Consider the following 18656-nt stretch of genomic DNA (forward strand, 5'->3'; position numbering starts at 1 on the left):
TGAGAAAATTACATGTACAGTATAATCACAAATAAGTTATATGAGGTGAAGGCACAACAAAACATGTTTACAAATGAGAAGTGCCATTAAAAAAACTTATATCAACACTCCTAACTACTTGAGGTATGCATAACTGAGTAGAGAAGTTGTGGAAACAACCTATATACATGTAATCTATGATGAAGTCCCAACTTCATTACATTGCATAATGTTGTTAGAGGTAGATTGATGTCTTGTCACTAATTTTGGTGTTCATGGGCTCTTACCTTTGCCACACTTTGCAATGAGTTATACCCAAGCTGTAGTAAGCAGATATTTTTCTTATGGTTCTGGTTCTCCAAATTAATCCATGTTTCTTTGTTTTCCAATGCAATTAAATAAAATGTTATTCCTGTCTTGAAAATTCTAAATTCCAGATCTAAACACAACTTTGCAGTGTAAATGAATGAATACTTTGAAAATATATTTTTAACACATGCCAAATAACACTGTAATAGCTGTGGTTGTCATGATCTGCATATTCAAAATCACTTCATTATAACTTACTCAAGTGTCTATATAAATTCAATGGTATTTTTCATAATACTGAGAGAGAGAAAAAGTTGTTTTAATTACACATAATCAGACAACTGATAAGATTAAAAATTTTCATATGTTTCAGTACTTCTTTGTTTGACGTTTTTATTAACTCATATAACCTCCAAATTCTTTAGATTTTATGACTCTTGTCCTCAAGGACTAAAAACCATAGTGGGAAGCATCATAAAGTAAAAAGATTTTGTTATTTTAAAACATTATTTAATTTCTAAAAGTTAAATGTGCAATATATGTATTTATATTTTTATCACTTTGAAATTTGTGCAATAATTATTTATTGTTTTTAAAATATTTTTTATTATTTGATATCATACCAGATATTGCGCTTTTTACATGATATGATAAGTTATATACATATTTGTTGGTAATAATTTTAGTACAGTAAAACAAAAAAAAAACTAATTATACTGTTAAGAAACAACTCAAATCTTTATATTGTTCTTAACATCTATAAATTAACATTTAAAAGCAAATCAAACAAAGTGAAATGTACTGACAAAGCTCATTTACTTATGTAGATGAAAAACAAAAATGATATAGGAGTGTTATTTCAAGGCTACATAAAAATTTTCACATTCAAGAAGCACTTTTGGCTCATGTTTTTATATTTTGAGTGGTTTGGCATTATTGTTTAAATTTTATAGCTCAAACTAATATATACAATATCAACTAACTTCAACACCCTATTCACAAGTCTGTATTTTTCCACAATTTTAATGACTTTTATGAGCTCCATCTTTAAAGCATTACCTGCGAGTCTCCAACATAGCCTCCATGTGATCTTTGTGTGGTACATTTTTTCTGTTCTCCTCCAACAATATAGCTTGATGATCTTTTAAAATCTTGTGTTCTGTCTCACACTGCTTCAAGTTGTTCTCTAGCTGAACCTTTTGCTGCTGCAGTCTGGAAATCTGATATTTCATTTCTTCCACTATTAAGTCAAATATTTAAAATTGTGTACTAATTCAGGGCACCATGTTACACTTCAGTTTTAACAAATTATATTTAACAGTTTGGTAACTTATTTCTATGGTTGCCCTATTAACTGATTTGAAAGTTAATATGCAACTTTTAACATTTACTTTTCTTTTACATATGTACAACATTTTACTTAAAAGACACTTGCATTACTACAGGTTTATACAAACTGCTGATTAAAAATTAAACAAAAATTATATGTTTTATCTGAATGAAACTGTCAAATTTCCAATACAATGACTGGCTATTTAGTAGGACCTCCCCTTTTTAGTAAGATTAAGGCTGTATTACATGTGGCATAGACTCCACAAAATGCCAAAAGTGTTTTATTCAGTTTTAATTCACTCTTTTAAGAAGTACAGAATAAAACATTGAGAAATATGTTGGTAATATTTAAATACATTGCAAAGACAATAAATTGGATTACAATTCAGTGATTGTGTTAGCCAAAAATCATGACTGAATTGTTCATAATTAAAATAACTTAGGCAGTATTTTTTGGAAAACCCACTGCCCATCAAGATGAAAATGTAACACCATGGATAGGGCAAGCAACATTCTGGATATAAATTACCACTCTAAAAAATTAGAAGAATGTGATCTTTTCCACAAGTACTTTTCCCACATCTTTACACCATATTTCATGAGACACAATAATAATAACAAAAGCAGGATCAAGCACCATACATGTTTTTGCTCTCCAATTCCATCCAGTCACTCAACATCTTCAGTTTGTGCATCAAGCATCACTGAAACTATGCCTTTTATTAAGCACCTGATATTATAAAGTTCTTTTCAGACTGGACCTTTCCTGCCATATGATAGTTTTTCTAATGTTATTTACATTACAGACATGTCCTTACAAAAGTCTTCATATAAAAAGTAGGTTTTTCAATTAAGTATTTATTCCACAAAAATAGTCCATAATTATATTCATTATGAGCATTGACTGCTCTGAGTGCAAAGTGATTTTTATTTTAAGATTAAAAATATTTTTCTTTATCAGAAAATTTTCAATTTTTTGTCACTTATCATTGCTTAAGAACCTTTGGTTTAAAATATTCAGGACAATTCTTTAACCAAATTTTCTCAAGATAACATATCAGTTAAACATGGTGCAACCAATTGATTCCACAGAAATACCCCCTATTTTTTATTTCTTTATAATGGTAACCATTAAGTGACAAACAAAACTCTTTATTAACAACTTCAAACAATTTAAAGAAATTGGTTTCATTATACCCCTAATACCATCTGGAATTTGAAAAATTAAACTACCATTTAATTACTTCATTTAAAGTTACATTACAGTTAGTAATGTAGACCAGTTCATCAAAAAAACTAATTTACAAACATTTATGGAAAAGTCAATGTATTCTTCATTGAAAATTCATTCTGAAATTATGATTTCATAACAATGTTCCATTAGTTCAAATCTTTCATAAGATAATGATAATATTAAAAAAAACAACTTTCACCGAGCTTTTCAGGTTTTACAACAATACCATTCATAGGTCAGTATTCATAGTTACTTCATATAGCAAAGTCTTATCATCCATATCAAAGCCATTGTTTCCAGTTACTGATAAATTAATAAATGTTCTTGTTACATAATTAACTCAGTCATGCTATACAACAGTAATGAATGACTTCATGAGAAATCTTACATGTGTACAGCTGTTTTTATTAAGATACTTATATTGCCATATATAGTTAACTCCATTATACATTGTCATGTACACTAATAGCTTTCAACAGATTACTACAGGCTCCCACTGAGAGTATTTTGTAGCCATCTTGGACCATGTAAAATTCATTCAACTTGTTTTTCTTTTAGAATTTTTGTAAGGATGAATTACTCACGCTGTTAACATATATACATCAATATACACTTAAAACAAATACAGCTGTCACTACATGTGGAGAAGTTACAGACCATTTAAGTGTATCAGAAATAAAAATTATGCAGTATTCTCCATGAGCTATTGCTAGAGTGTGAAAGTGATTTTCATAAAATATCTCTGAAGTTTTTGTCTTGAATAGGGATGCAAAGCCCTTTTGACTGTCGATTTGAACTCTAAATCCATTATCTTATGTTATACACGTTCTCAGTGTATCAGACATTACATATACTGGTACAAGCTATCCTAAACTGTGTAAATTGAGCAGGTATCATCCAATTTCCTAATGATATCTATTACAGTAAAACTGTTCTCCATAGCTCAAAAATTAAGGGTTGTAAAGCTATTTTAGTTCCATTGATTTTCTCTTTATAGGTTAGTCAATGTGTGTATGTCATGATCTTTTTCAGTCTTATTCAAAATTTAATTTCAGTACTTTATTATCAATGTATATGAATAAACCTGACACATAAACAAAGTTAATAAATCAAATTTTAATATTACACAAGTTTTAAGTTCTTAGTTTTATAAGGAAATATTTAAATAAATCCTCAACATGACAATCTTGACATTTGTTCTCTTTGTCTTCCCCCCTTCTCTAATTTATTTAAAACTTCTTTCTGAAATAAAGAATTAAGCATAAATTATACAAAATAGTATTAATATTACTATAGCAAATTATAACTGTTATAGCCTTCAATTCAATTTCTTGTGTTTGCAAAGTCATAAACTAGAAAATCAAACCCACTTGTAACACTCACTTTTCACATTCTCTCTTTCACCAATTACCAATAACACTCTTTGACATCTTTTATTAACACTCCTACGAAAAGACATTTCTAGTCCTGATTTCTCCAAGCCCATTCCCCTGGCTGTGGTTTCGCTAGATAGTAGATAGGGACAGTGGGAATCTCGTTAATCCATTCATTAATGGATTTAAATGGCAATTTTATTTAAATACAAAATTATTAGCCTAATATTAATAACCTTCCAAGTTGCTCTGGGGCCTATTAGGCCCCACTTTTCGTAGGAGTGTTAAATCATTTATATTCTTCTCATATTTATACATATGTATAAACATGCATTGATCAAATGTAAAACAATTTAACAAATTCCACAGAATTAAAGCATTTTAGAATTCATCCTTTTACCTCTATTAAGATAACTGTATCAGAAATTGTTAATAAAAATAACCAGAAACCTTCAACAAATGAGCTTCTATATTTTGAAATTAAGAACATTATATCCTTACAGATTAAACCAACACTTCAATAATTCTACTTCTTTGAATTTGAATAATGATTACTGTATTGCTAATTTTTGTTTTATAAATAACTTATAAAAGTAAGAAATTAAGAAAAAAAATTGAGTTAATTTTTGAGAATTTTGTAGTATTTTAGAAAATATTTTTTATTCTAGTATTAGGATACATAAATTATTTTTCAAAAAGAGTTATCAACTTCACCTTCCTAAAATAAGAACATTAATTAATATGATAAAAACTTTTGCTTTTCAAAACAATCATGCAAAACACTTTTCAACAAAATATTGATTAAAAGTCAATGATTTGTCAAGTTTTGAAAAAGAGAAACTGGAAATTAAAACTTCATATTTGGTAATCAGTTTTAAGCACAAGTATTGAATGACTTGAAGGTTTCTAAAATTATTCATTAATCTATAAAAACTATTTTTTCATGTAAAAACTTAAAGCCTACAGTTATTTTTAAATACAAAGTTCTAATCAGTCCACTATTACACAATTTAAGTTTTTTTAAACTAATCTAAATGTAAATAAAGTCAATAACTAACCTTGCAAGTGTGAAAACTTATTTATCAATACTTTCGTAAATATATTATTACTGGTAACTTGCAAATTATAAAAGATAAACTATTGTGTGAAATACTTAAAGAAATAAAGAGATCTAAATACAGAATTGTCACTGAATGTAATAAGCAAAATAGTCTAAGATCTATTGAAAATAATACTGATGAATATATTTTCAAACTTAACTATACTACATCTTATCCACCTACATGGGTTTTGGAATGGATGTTTCACGCACTTAAAAAATAAAATTTAAATTATCCTTTATAAAATTAAAGAAATACTATATAGATTTATTGTTTCATCAGCTAATAAATAAGATTCAAATATTACAAGAAAAATATGTTATAGTTCCTGTTGATAAAGCTAAATGGTTTCATTTGTAAAACGTTTTATGCATTAATTATGATAAAAGAAATCAACAGTATACACACATTTAAACATACAAACCAACCTAAAAATATGGTAACTAATAATTTTAAAGCTTATAAAAAACTTTATTTTAAACCAAATTCTTTTGTAGATTTACCTTTTCTGTATGCTATTCCTAAACTCCATAAATCTCCAATTAAATTTAGATTTATTTCTTGTTCAACAACAACAATCATTAAAGAACCTGCCATTTTATTAAAAAAATTACTTAATATTTTATTTCATAAAATTAAGAATAATCAACCCATTTCTGAATATTTAAGGAACTGTGAAGAAGTAAAGAATATTCAAACATTTGATTTTATCACACTGTACACCACAATTACATTAAAAGATTTAATTTTTGTTATGAAGTCATTAATAGAATTGTTCTGTTATCCTTTCATAGTACTGGAAGAAAGAAAAGTTAGCTCCAATAACATGAAAGATATGTTTCTGCACTTATAATAATTATACATTTTTTAATAACCACATATTTATACAAGTAATAAGAGTTTATGAAAATAGGTTTATCAAAATTACATAAATGTGGATGTCTTTGCCTTAATTTACAGGCAAATAAAATTTATACGATTAGTATAAATAATTCCAAGAAAATAATATTATTAACACTATTTACTCAGTACAATCAGAAATCGAAAATACTTCAGTTTCTAATGTTGAGACACATAATTTAGACTTAGAAATTAAAATAATTTATAATAATATCACTCTATGTAGTTTTGAAAAAAAAGAAATATTTTTCGTTTTCAATATATGGTTTACCCTCTCTTAACAGTAATGTACCATATTCTTCTATTATAATCATTATAAATTGTAAAAAATTACAATATTCTATTAATAATGTTGAAATACTAATGCAACAGTTAATATTTAGTGGATTTAATAAAGAAACTAAATAAATTTATTAAAATATTTTGCAACAAATATAATAATGTATTAAATAAAAATAAAGAAGTAAAATAGTAAGGATATTTTACTGAAAGTTTCTGCTAAATATTTTTAATGTTTAATAAGGTCATTTAAACAAGTTGGCACCAGTTTCATGAATATATAAAGGCTTCTTTAGAGTCTTAAAACTGGTAGTGGGTGGGAAATGCACTAGTTAGTTTAGATAACTGGTTGAGACCCTCTCTACAAGCATGAATTGTCTACTGGGCTACTAATTAGTCTCACCACCATAATGGAGACTGGAATGCTAACTTCAGGAGATCAGTTTATTCTACTTATCCCCAAGTGGTAGTATCTTATTATTATTTTTCTTACTTTGGGGACTTTCTTACTTTCACAACAGTCTGCAGACAGTGAAGGGTGACACAGATGTGGGATGTTGTGGGGTTGGGCACTCACATCTAGCTCTCCTAATTTCCATTTCTTGGATTATTTTATTATTTAATTTTGATTATTTCATTATTAATTATGAATTTCTTCATGTGAGACTGGCAAATGGAGTTTAAGACTAAGAGACAGTGTATCCCACTGCAATGCGAATCCTACTTTCACAGTCACGTCCAAAGCCTAGAGTACATTTTATATTCCACATAAAAGCCTATACCAATAGTCTTTTGATTTGCACATTATTTTTTATTTTTGTTTGGACTGTTTTTGTTTATTAGAAAATATCATTAGTCAGACATTTAGATTTGCTGTTTTTAATTAAGTGCTTCATTTTGATTCTGTTTGATTTTATTTGAATATTGAGTATTAAATCTTCTATTTATAAATATATATTTACAAATTTATATTAATATCTTCTATTTAAATTCTGTCTTTCACAAATTGTTAATAATTCTCTTAGAAATTTTATATAAGTTATAAGGAATAGACAGGCCTCATGTGCAAACATTTTCTTTATTTATTTATGCTCAAGCTTTTTACTCCCCCTATTGATCAAATAAACATGCATCACTTCTCCACCAATAGGAGTGCGACATACATGATGCTGAACTATCACTTTGAAGTTTGGCAGAAGATGTAAGAGGAGGAGAAAATTGGGTAAGAAGGAAGGGAAGTGTGAGGCAAGGAAATTACCTATTAGAAATACATTTTCAGTATAGTAAAATTATAATTTCCAGCAAAGTACTTCCTCATGCTCACACAATTAGCTAGAATCCCACATTGAGCAGGTGGAGGGACTAGTGTGAGGGAATGTCCAATGAATAACTCTGAAAATGAAGGAGTCAAATCCAAAGATCTGATAAGGGGACCTACATCATTTCTGACCAGGCATATTCTTCACTGATACATAAAATGTGTAGGAAATAATGATAAAAAAAAGAAGCACATCCAAGTGAGAGAGAAATGAGGGAGGACAGGACAGTGACCATAATCCTGAAATACATGTGTAGCTTAATCCCACATAGTACATGGACAGTATTCAATAACTTAACTACATCCAAAACCAATGGCACTAGGAACTGATATCCACACAGTGGTAGGATGAGAATCATACCATCTAGAACCTAGAATCACTCTGACTACAGAGCATGATGTGTTGGTTTTGATCTATCAATCCATGACTAATATCTGGAATTGAAAAAAGATGTCTATCAAACATAAATCATCTTCCCCATAATCCATAAAGCAATAACATCCTTAAAATGAGATACACAAGGGATATCAAAAAGGACAGAAGCAGAACAATTACTAATACCTCTGCTGTGATGCAAAATATAGTAGATGTATAATCAAGAGAGTAATATAGACAATCATAATCATGTGTGAAGATTTTTGCTGATTGGTTCCACTCTAAATCTAAAACCCAGCCACAGGGTAGGATGACAGCTCTCAATCTAAGGGATAAACCTCAATTTGACATCTCACTCTTTAGTGACTACATAATGCATAATGGAAGATATGTCATCTACACCCATAGAACACCACTGTCCTACTCTGCACTGAATGTTTATAGTATCTTATGTAGCACCCAGTCATAAGAGTGCCTCCCTGGTGAAGCCCCTCAGTGGCTTGGAACTAGAAAGCAGTAAGAACTCCTATACTCCACTAGAAGAAAGGGGGTGAGAATGCATTGGAGAATCTGGAGGAATGTCACAACCTGAAACAGTGCAACTGATAACCATCAAAACCTATTTTGAAAAGCAGACCACAGTGATTTATTCAATAGAAAGCATTGCAAGGATAGGAAGCTATCCCTTCTGCTTTACTCATGCAATCCATGGAATGTCCAATCTGGAACAGGCAAGTTTATGAAACAATTATATTGTGAGGTTATTCATCTACAAGCAATCTTATAGAACACCCAATCGCAACAGTGAATACTGCATAGCCATGGAAATTAAAGGGAGAGTCAACATGGCTGCACAGTGCAGATTTTTAACTGAAGAATACTTGGTAAGTCACCACTGACTGCAGAACAGAACTGATATGAAGAAAAGGCTCCTGAAATGAAAAGAATGTATGAATATAGACTAAACTAGTTAAATTTGCACTGAAGCTTGAAGAATGGCTTCAGGTAGTAGACAAAAACCCAATGAAGAAGGAAATGCAATATGGTGTAAATAATTAAAGATGAATGTATTACATGCATTCCCCACTTTTGAGAGTAAGATTTTCTTCAATGGCTGCTGAAGACAAGATGCAAGGGAAAAGATTAAATGTACAATCTGATGCAAATAAAAACTGAACAAATTCCACTGGGAAGTAAACAAGGAGGAATAAGCCAACTGAATCAAGTATTGAACTGAACTGATGAGGGTAGAAAGGGACAGATCACAAAAAGAGGAAAACTTTCCAAGGATAAAGAGTCAGGAAGAGATACTATGGAAGGAAGCTGGAAGGCAGTATAGCAACAAAGGATACAGTCTGGACACAGAAGTCTATCTGTATAGGGATGATGGTAGAGATGAGCTAGCTGATAGGTTGGGTGGTTAAGCATATGTGAAACATTAATGGTAAACAAATCAGATCTTCAATGTCAATACGCTAAGAGGAGAAGGAAATACATTTTAAGAGTAAAGTGAAACATGAAGCACAAGGCAACAGGTTAAACTGAAGATAAAATGAAGGAATGGAGGATTACACTAATATCCCAGTTCAGAAGACTCGGCCACCTGGGAAAGATGAATCCAGAAGAAACACATAGTTCAACAGAATCAGAAAAGTGAAAGATATAGAATAAGGCAGCTTGATAATCTGCAACAGAAGAGAATAAAACCATTGGTAAAAAAATCCATGCGAGAAACTCAGCCACATGAGGTACAGTAGGTTAGTCAATAGGGAATCTCCAAGTAGCAGACTAAATACCAACTGTGGAATATCATCCATGGAAGGAAGAGGTATGGAACAAGCCAAAACAAAGATTACTTGATGGGAGAAAACTAATATCCTTCCCAAGATTTAGTTAAAAGCCAGGTGTGAAGATGAAGGGTGTGAACAGAAGAATGTAAAACTGGTGATGGAGGTTGATGAAGAAAAGAGGGCAACAAAAAAGGGGTACTGGATAGAAAAGTTGCAGTTTATGTAACTGTATAAACCACAGCTGAGTTGGCCAATAGGTAGTGATCAAAAGACTCACCATAGAATGGTATGGATGACAGGGATCACCCACAAAAGTTGTTAGATAGGAGAATAAACATAAAGGAATTTTTGGGATCAATCCTTCCTGAAGACATTGACTACTAGAGCCCTAAAATGAGGTACAACAGACCAAAAGAGGGATAAATTTGTGATTGAGGATTGTGGCAAATGCCTCTATGTATGGAAAATTCCACAGATTGCAAAGCCACTGGAATATGAGGGGATCTAAAGAGCACTATTGGGTAAATTTTGTTCAGGCAAGAAAGATTATATGATACAAAATTGAAAGTTCTCAGAACATGACACAATGAAATGAATGTGATCCAATGCATGAAAGCAAAGAATTTGACCAGGTTCCCACTTGGTAAACAATACATGCAACCACCATACAACTGTCAGATAAAATCATCACCAAGCTTGGTCTGATGTGAGGAAGAAAATGATTCAAAGCCTAAAGCAGAAGGGTTGTGACATGCATAAAGAAAACAGTTTGTAAACAGAGAACAGTACTGGACAAGAATAGTCAGTCATGTGAGAGGAGGGAAGCATTGTATCAGAAGTTGAATCTATCAAATGACATTATACTATTTTCAATACAGAGTATTATCAATTTCAATTTCAGTTTAAAAATATCTTAAGATGCTTAGGTTGAGTAGCTAAGACAATTATTTTAAGTCTTTATCTTAGTTATAAAGCCAGTTAAGTTAAAATAATTAAGAACACTATTTGCTTTTTTTGCTGTGCTGTGCTTTTAAGTCTTTATTTATATAAATACAAACTCCTTAGTGTAATAGTATCATCAATATAGAAAAGTAGGCTTAAATACCTTCTGCAAAAAAAAGGTCAAAGGTAATTACTAGATTTTTTGTTTTTCATGTATATTCCTTACTTGTTTTTATAAAATTAACTCAAATGTCAAACTTAGAAACTTAGGTTAGATAAGGTTAAATTAGGTGAGATAATGAAAAATAACAATAAAAATTCTTAACAAGGCACTATTGTGAGCTTCATTCAATATTATGAGTTACATGTTCTCCTACTTGTGATTAAACTGTTAGTTAAACATGATTCAGAGGGCAATAAAATAATAAACATATGTAGAAACAGTTGCTATTATGAGTCTTAAGCTATTATGAATAAATAATTGTACTTTTCTGTTACAATTTACAATCATTTTAGAAAGAACAAAGATAACTTAGAATTTTTTGTGATGATTACAAATTTGGTAAAATCAGCCCTGACTGTTAAAGAGTTAGGATAGAAAAAATAAGAGATTATATTTAAAATATAAAGATTTACTGAGAAATATGCTTGATATTTATTTAGAGGTTTCAGGGATTATGCAAATAAAATTATAAAATTTTCAGATGAAGAGAAGTATTTTTACTCTTAAAATGAAAATCACTATGCACTCAAAGCAGTCAACACATTAGCACTGGATAATTACAGACAAAGTTTCAGCAAAAATACTCAATCAAAAATTAAATTTTTTTGACTATACAAGATTTTTAATGTTTACTGAAAGCTTGTAAAATTTTGTGCTAACACATTAAGCACATTGAGAATTGTAGTATGTATATCATATAGATACATGATGGTTATAAGATGATGTAAAATATATGAGCCTGTTGCAAAAGTGTTAACCTTTCAAACATACATAATCCTTTAAAAACATTTCTGTGCAAGTCATTAATTAATATTAAAAGTGTAATTAAAACAACTTTATTATCAATGTGTGCTGGTGAAATTATTCTGTATGTTATAATTTGGAGTTTTATGTTGTCTAAGTTTTAACTCCTTTGTTTGAAAAGTAACCTTTAAAAAATACTAAATCAATTTTGTTGTTGCATGACCTGAGAGCTATGAAAAATCTTAACTTTCCCAATCCCTAATTTGAACTAGCAACTTCAGTGTGTGTAAATATATATATATAGGCAAACATTACATTTACTGCACTATTTACACGTGTTTCAAAGTTCTTTGAATAAGTTCAGTTGAAATGAGAGAGAAGTTTCCCAACCCTTGACTTATGCCTTCTATACTTTGCCTTGAGATTTACAATCCACATGTAATTTGATACAAATTACACCAATTATATTCATTAGAAAGAGCTTATTTTACACCATAGAACAATCATTTTGAAACTAGTGCTCAGCTATCATTACTAGTTAAATATAATTGCCAGTAATATTGTTGCCTGCTTTATCCAAGATAGCACTGATGGTTATCTCTCATCTAAAATGTTATAATTAGAGAGACAGTTAAATTTTATTTAAGTTTTACTTTTATAATTTAGTTAATTATGTATTATTTATTTTTAACTCTATAACAATGAGCATAATCTTTAAATTCATTTCTTTGCATGTTACTGTGTTATATTCAAAATTTAATTAAACCTTTTACTATCAGTGTATTCTAAATGAAAATTATTATTATTATCAAGTACATTATAATAAACTGTTGTATATTTTAAATTAATATTCCTTTATTTTGAAATAAACCTCTAAAACAATAATTTAAAACTGTGCTTATTCTTTTATGTAAAGTGTTTATGGTTAGAAACATCAATAGTAAAAGATGGTACAGAAAAAATTTTATATGTTCTCCCTAGAAAAAAAAAAAAGAAAAAAGAACTACATGTAAAGGTTGTTTACAAGTAATTTCAGCACATACTAAAAATTTGTCCCTGATGTTTTGACTGTAAGAGTTTTCTCAGTTCAAGCTAAGTCACACTAATTTGCAAAGTAGAAACTCTGTTGTGAAGCAACAGTCTGAAGATGAATGCCAGGTTATAGAACCAACTTCACACTGTAATTTTTCTAACAAGGTTAGAAAAGTTAACGTTTGGTTTCACAGACAAAGTTGAACAAAAACGTAGTGCATTGTTAAGATCAGCATCCCTAGCACATAGATACTTTTTGTTACCTTGTACATATTAGTTTAATAGACAGTTAAATTAGATTTTGGTTTTACTTTTATATTTTAGTTAATTATGTATTCTTTGCATTTAAAAGTTAACTTGAAAGGTGTAATAATTATTTATGTTTTATTACTCATTACTTCACTAGTCATACATTATAAAAAGAGGTGGGAACAAACACTTTGGTGTAAGCACTTTAGAAAGCATAACATTATATCACTTGTGGGGACCTGTTGTATGTAAACATGAATAAGAAAAGACAGAGAATTGGAAAGAAAAGAAAATATTAAAAATATAAACTTGTGAAAAGGTACAGACTTTAAATTACAATCCAAAGATGATATTTTACTATAATTCAACAAAGAGATGAAATGTAAATACATATTCTAATTTCTTAATTTTAACATTTACCTGGAAAAATTGTGATATTCATTTAACAGGTTATAATGGTTATGTAAGGGAAATGTAAAAACTGTAACATAATAAATAGTATTTTTATACTCAGCATAAAAATTATCTTGCAGATGAACTATTCAGAGTCTGAGTGCAAATGAAATAACTACATTAAATTTTTTTAAATCAAAAATAGTATTTAAAAAAATCATAATTTAATGTTTTGTTTTCTAAAAATGCATATTTTGGAAAAGTTATTGTCAAATTGCAAACAATTTTGTCAATAATTTTTATTTTTGAACAAAATACAATAAGAGAGAGGTTCCCTAATAACAATGTAAGCATCAGAACATTATCAGGTTAAAATACATAACTTAGAAGCTTAAATATATATATAAAAGACATTTCACGAAAACATAAAAAAGTATGTATATTATTCTATTTTTAATTTTACACATTTCACTGACTGTATGTTGATAGTAATATTGTCAGTTAGAGATATGGTAAACAAAAATAAAACAAATATTTACCTTAAAAACTTTTGATATTAATTTAAGAGGTTCAAGAGGTTATGCAAATAAAACACCAAAACTGTAAGAAGGAAAGTATTTTTATACTTAAAATAAAAATCACTTTGCACTTGAACTATTCAGTGTTTGAGTGCAAATAACTACAATAGGTAAATATATTTTTAGTAGAAAGACTTAAAATTTTAAAATATCATTCTTTGCATACAAGATACTTATAATCTTTAATAAAATTTTACCAGTTTCTCTGAGAATATGTTAAGAAAGCTCATAACTACCACATGTGTTGTGACTGTAAAAGGGTTAATAAAAAAAAGTAAAAACTACAATATATATGTCTGTATATACATGTACCAAATATACACCATAAAAAATTAACTGAGTTCTTACTTTCAGCCTTATGCTTTGACTGAGATTGTTGGTTTTCTAGGAGTATTATCTTCTCTTTCAAAATAAAATTTTCTTCCATAGCTTGTTTAGCTTCTTCTAACTCTTTTTCACTACAAGAAGAAAGTAAAAGTAGCTTATTTTTTATTATAATCCCTAAAAAGCACCACAGAATATTACTGAAAAATGAAATAAAATATACATTTTACATCACTAATAATGGAGTGAGAAATATTGAAAGATTAATTTTACACAATTTTTATCACTATATAATAATGTATACATAATTAAAGAAATGCTTTCTCTAACTCTTTAGAAAATTTATCAATGAGTAGCTTCTCCCAACTCTTCATCACTGTGTGTGTGTCTATATATAATACTAATATTGAACAGTGAAGTAAAATAACAAAATCAAAAGGAAAAACTGCATTAAAACAGCAAATCCAAACCTCTAGCTAATGATAATGTTACAAAAAAAAACAGAAGCTCAAATGAAAATAAAAAATGATACACAAGTAAAAAACATCCCCAGGGTACAGGCTAAAATGTGGGATATAAAATGCCCCCTAGGTTTTGGTGGTGACTGTGGAAGTAGGACCCACATTGCAGTAGAGTACACTGTCCATTAGTCTTAATCTTCATTCACCAAATAATCAAAGAAATAGAAATTAGGAGAGATAAGAATGCTCAAGCCTGCAACATCCCATATCTATATCACCCTTCACTGCCTGCAGACAGCTGTGGGAAGGTGAGTGTTTTCCAAAGTGAATATAGATGTGGGATGTCGTGGGTTTAAGCATCCATATCTAGCTCTCTTAATTTCTATTTCTTTGATTATTTTATTATTGAATTATTGTTCATGTGAGGCTGGCAAATGGAGATTAAGACTGATAGATAGTTGAATGTATCCCCACTGCAATGTGGGTCCTACTTCCATAGCCACCTACAAAACCTAGGGTACATCTTATAACCCACATTATTGCCTGCACCTTGGGAATCTTTCTGATTAATGCAACGTTTATTTTTGTTTGGACTTGTTTTTGTTTAGAACAAATTATATATAAAATATACATATATATTAAAAAAGCATTGGTTTTATAAATCTTTAAGAAGGTTAAGGTGATTATGTCTTTTTAGAAGTTTAAGAAAAAGTAGGTTCTTTACCACTAAAACCTAATTAGGTGTTTTTAGCTTTAAAATTCAATATACATACATATATATGTGTATACAAGTTACTGAAAAGATATTCCTCTGAAGTCTGAACTTGCAAAAAAATGGAGAATACGAGACTTGTAATTTATGTAGATGCTATAAATTTTTCTATAATAAGTACAACAACTGTTGTAATAGTGTTTGTACAACATAAATATAATTTTGTAAAATCGAGGGCTTTTGAACAGGAAATACAGATATGTAAACAGTTTTGCAATGTGCAAACTACAGAAGTAAAAAAAATCCTAGTGTCAAATGGCAATAAAAATACATTAATACTAAACAATAGTTTTCTTTTTAGCTTTTTGCTGTATATAAAGTTTTAATAATGTAACTGAATGTGATGACTAACCAGTTTTGTAACCACGACCATCGACTTTCAAATGTCTCGAGATTGTTATGAAGTTCCCTGTTCTCAGTAACACATCTTTTCACTTCTTGGCGTAATTCAACAAGAGTTTTCTGTGTTCAACAGAATAAGGTATTTAAATATTATGATAATAATAACAATTCAATGATTATTCTTTAGTTACATGACATAAAATATTAGATAACAATGTACCAATATAATTTAGAAATAAAGATTTTAAGTGTTTTGGGATATTCCCTCCCCCTAAAATATTGATCACACAAGCAAGCATTTAAAATGTTAGGTCATTACATTCTGCCTATTGATTGTTTAAGACAATTTTCACAGGCTTCTAATCAATCAGTGAAAGAAAAGTAGAATGTTGACTAAAGAAAATAAAGGTCTATTCACTAGCTGTCCTTTATCTTGAGCTGATAGACTAGAGGTAAAACTGCTAGTCAACACTACCCATTGCATACTCTTGTTATTATGAACAATGGGATTTGAATATCACTTCTATTATGCACAGCCACAAATGTAAAGCACAACTGTACTTTGTGGCAGTTATTGTACACAAACCACAGAAATTTAACTACACAGTTCAAGACATTAACCAAGGAACTATGATCAGCCCCCCAAAAAATGAAGGTTTTTAAACAGTGGTTTATTTTACAGAACCAATTTTCTTATTAATTTTTATATGCAAGTTTAAGCCATCATTCTTTACAATTCCCATTTAGGAAATACTTAAATCTATTTTAGAGATAAAAAATATAGGGTACAAATAGATTAATGCAATCAAATCTGATTTTCAAGAACAGCAAATATCATATTAAGAGTCTACTTCCATATTTTCTTTACAACTATTAAGTTCATAAATACATTGTGAATGAACAAAATACTGAGAAGATATGAAAAAAATACAAAAACAATATAAGCATCAGTTTCTTTCTTCTCTTTCCCAACAGGGTATACTGTCTACATATCAGTAACTCATCTAATGCAGTTCTGCCATTATCAACCATTACTTGCACAATAATTGCCATACTGTCAAAGATCTGAATGGCTTAATAATGTTTTTTACTGGTTTTCCTAATTTATATTTATGACATTTGTATTTTCTTAACTGACTTTTCTGTCTTCTTTAAAAATCATCCTGTCTTTCTGACAGATATATCCTCCCCATAAACCTGGTTCTGGTTATGATCTTTTGAGCACTTTCTACTGTTTCAAAGAGAACTTACACAGCACCTGAGCTTGCTTAACATATTTAAGCCATTATATATACACACACTAAAACACTTTCTGATTTGTCACTTTAAAAATTTAAAATTTTCTTGATAAGTTGATCAAAAACTCTTAATTCATCCAGTGGTACTCTGCTTTTGCAACAACTTTTCTAAAACAATTATTAAGTTCTCCATGCATCATGGGTTCTTTTGTTGGAAGCAATTATGAAATCTTTCACCTATTAGCAAAAACAGGTGAAATTTCATTAATGCTTAGTGAAAACTGTTCCTAAAAATCTCTTCACACATGCAAAACTTAAAAATTATTAGTCTGTGCAGAGCACAAACTTAATCCATGTCAAGTGCCAGATGCTTCTAAAAGTTCCATCAAGCAATTGAAAATTGAAAAAGACATTTCCAACTGGCAAAAATGTAAATCATACAAGATAAAACAACACTGTAGTTTCTGGTCTGTAGAAAGGTATGTGTATTCGAAAAGTTAATCAAGAGTTCATACTTTTGTATTATGCATTTAGAATTTGCTTGTATTATCTATTAATTTTAAGATTATTTGGATGGGTTTTACCATTGTCTGACTAGAGTTGAATCCATGCAGGATATATGGTAACTTAATACAATTTATAGGCCAATACTGTGATGCTTACTTTAACTGAAGTCACATGAAAGCTCACACAGATTTGAATAGCATATCTTACTTATTAGTATGTCAATAGTTTATGTATGATGTTCAGTCTCTTCATGCATATATTATTATTATTTTAATTACTTGTCTTATACTACATCTAGATCAATATCAATAAAAACTTGAAAGATGGAAATTAAGATTTATAATATGTTATGTTTGGCATAACTGCTAGTAGATATAAGGACTAGAAGTAAACCATGACATGTCCACATACAGCACTGATTTTATATTTACACTCTTCACAAATTTCACAGCCACTTCCTTTCCTTTTTTACAATTAAAGCATTTCTGTAAATTTCTCTCACTTTAATTTCACCATTTTAATGAGAACCTGGCTTTTTTGTGATGACAAAAACCCACTTGAAGTAAAAATGTATCTCAAGACAGCTGGTATGGGATTTAAAACTTTTATTAATATAAAGTACAGACACAACTTGGCTTTTTGCTCAGGTGTTATTTGTCGTTGAAGTTTTGAGAAAAGTTTTGCTCAACACTATTTATCTATTTTGTATCATGCAATGTTTCAAGTGTCTTCAGCTCCAAACAATAATTTGTATTAGTTAGAAGCAGCCCTAACCAAATCACCTTTGTGGAATGAGAATCTTGTGTATTTAAAAACAGTACTAGTTGTAACTTTGGATTTCTTACAAATTCCATTATATGT

At 29.4% G+C, this 18656-nt stretch overlaps 1 protein-coding gene across 1 annotated transcript in view; it reads right to left on the minus strand.

The window, feature by feature from the left end:
• The window catches only part of LOC143237040 (centrosomal protein of 89 kDa-like), a 113946-nt gene that overhangs the window by 34760 nt on the left and 60530 nt on the right, over positions 1–18656 (minus strand). Inside the window, exons 9-11 of the mRNA XM_076475876.1 lie at positions 16061–16170; positions 14500–14609; positions 1348–1528 (exon numbers count right to left, since the gene is read on the minus strand). Of these exons, the coding sequence (XP_076331991.1) occupies positions 1348–1528; positions 14500–14609; positions 16061–16170 (401 nt within the window). The remainder of the gene's footprint in view (positions 1–1347; positions 1529–14499; positions 14610–16060; positions 16171–18656) is intronic.

This window comes from Tachypleus tridentatus, chromosome 13 (genome assembly GCF_004210375.1).
Source record: "Tachypleus tridentatus isolate NWPU-2018 chromosome 13, ASM421037v1, whole genome shotgun sequence".
In the NCBI taxonomy this organism is placed as follows: domain Eukaryota; kingdom Metazoa; phylum Arthropoda; class Merostomata; order Xiphosura; family Limulidae; genus Tachypleus; species Tachypleus tridentatus.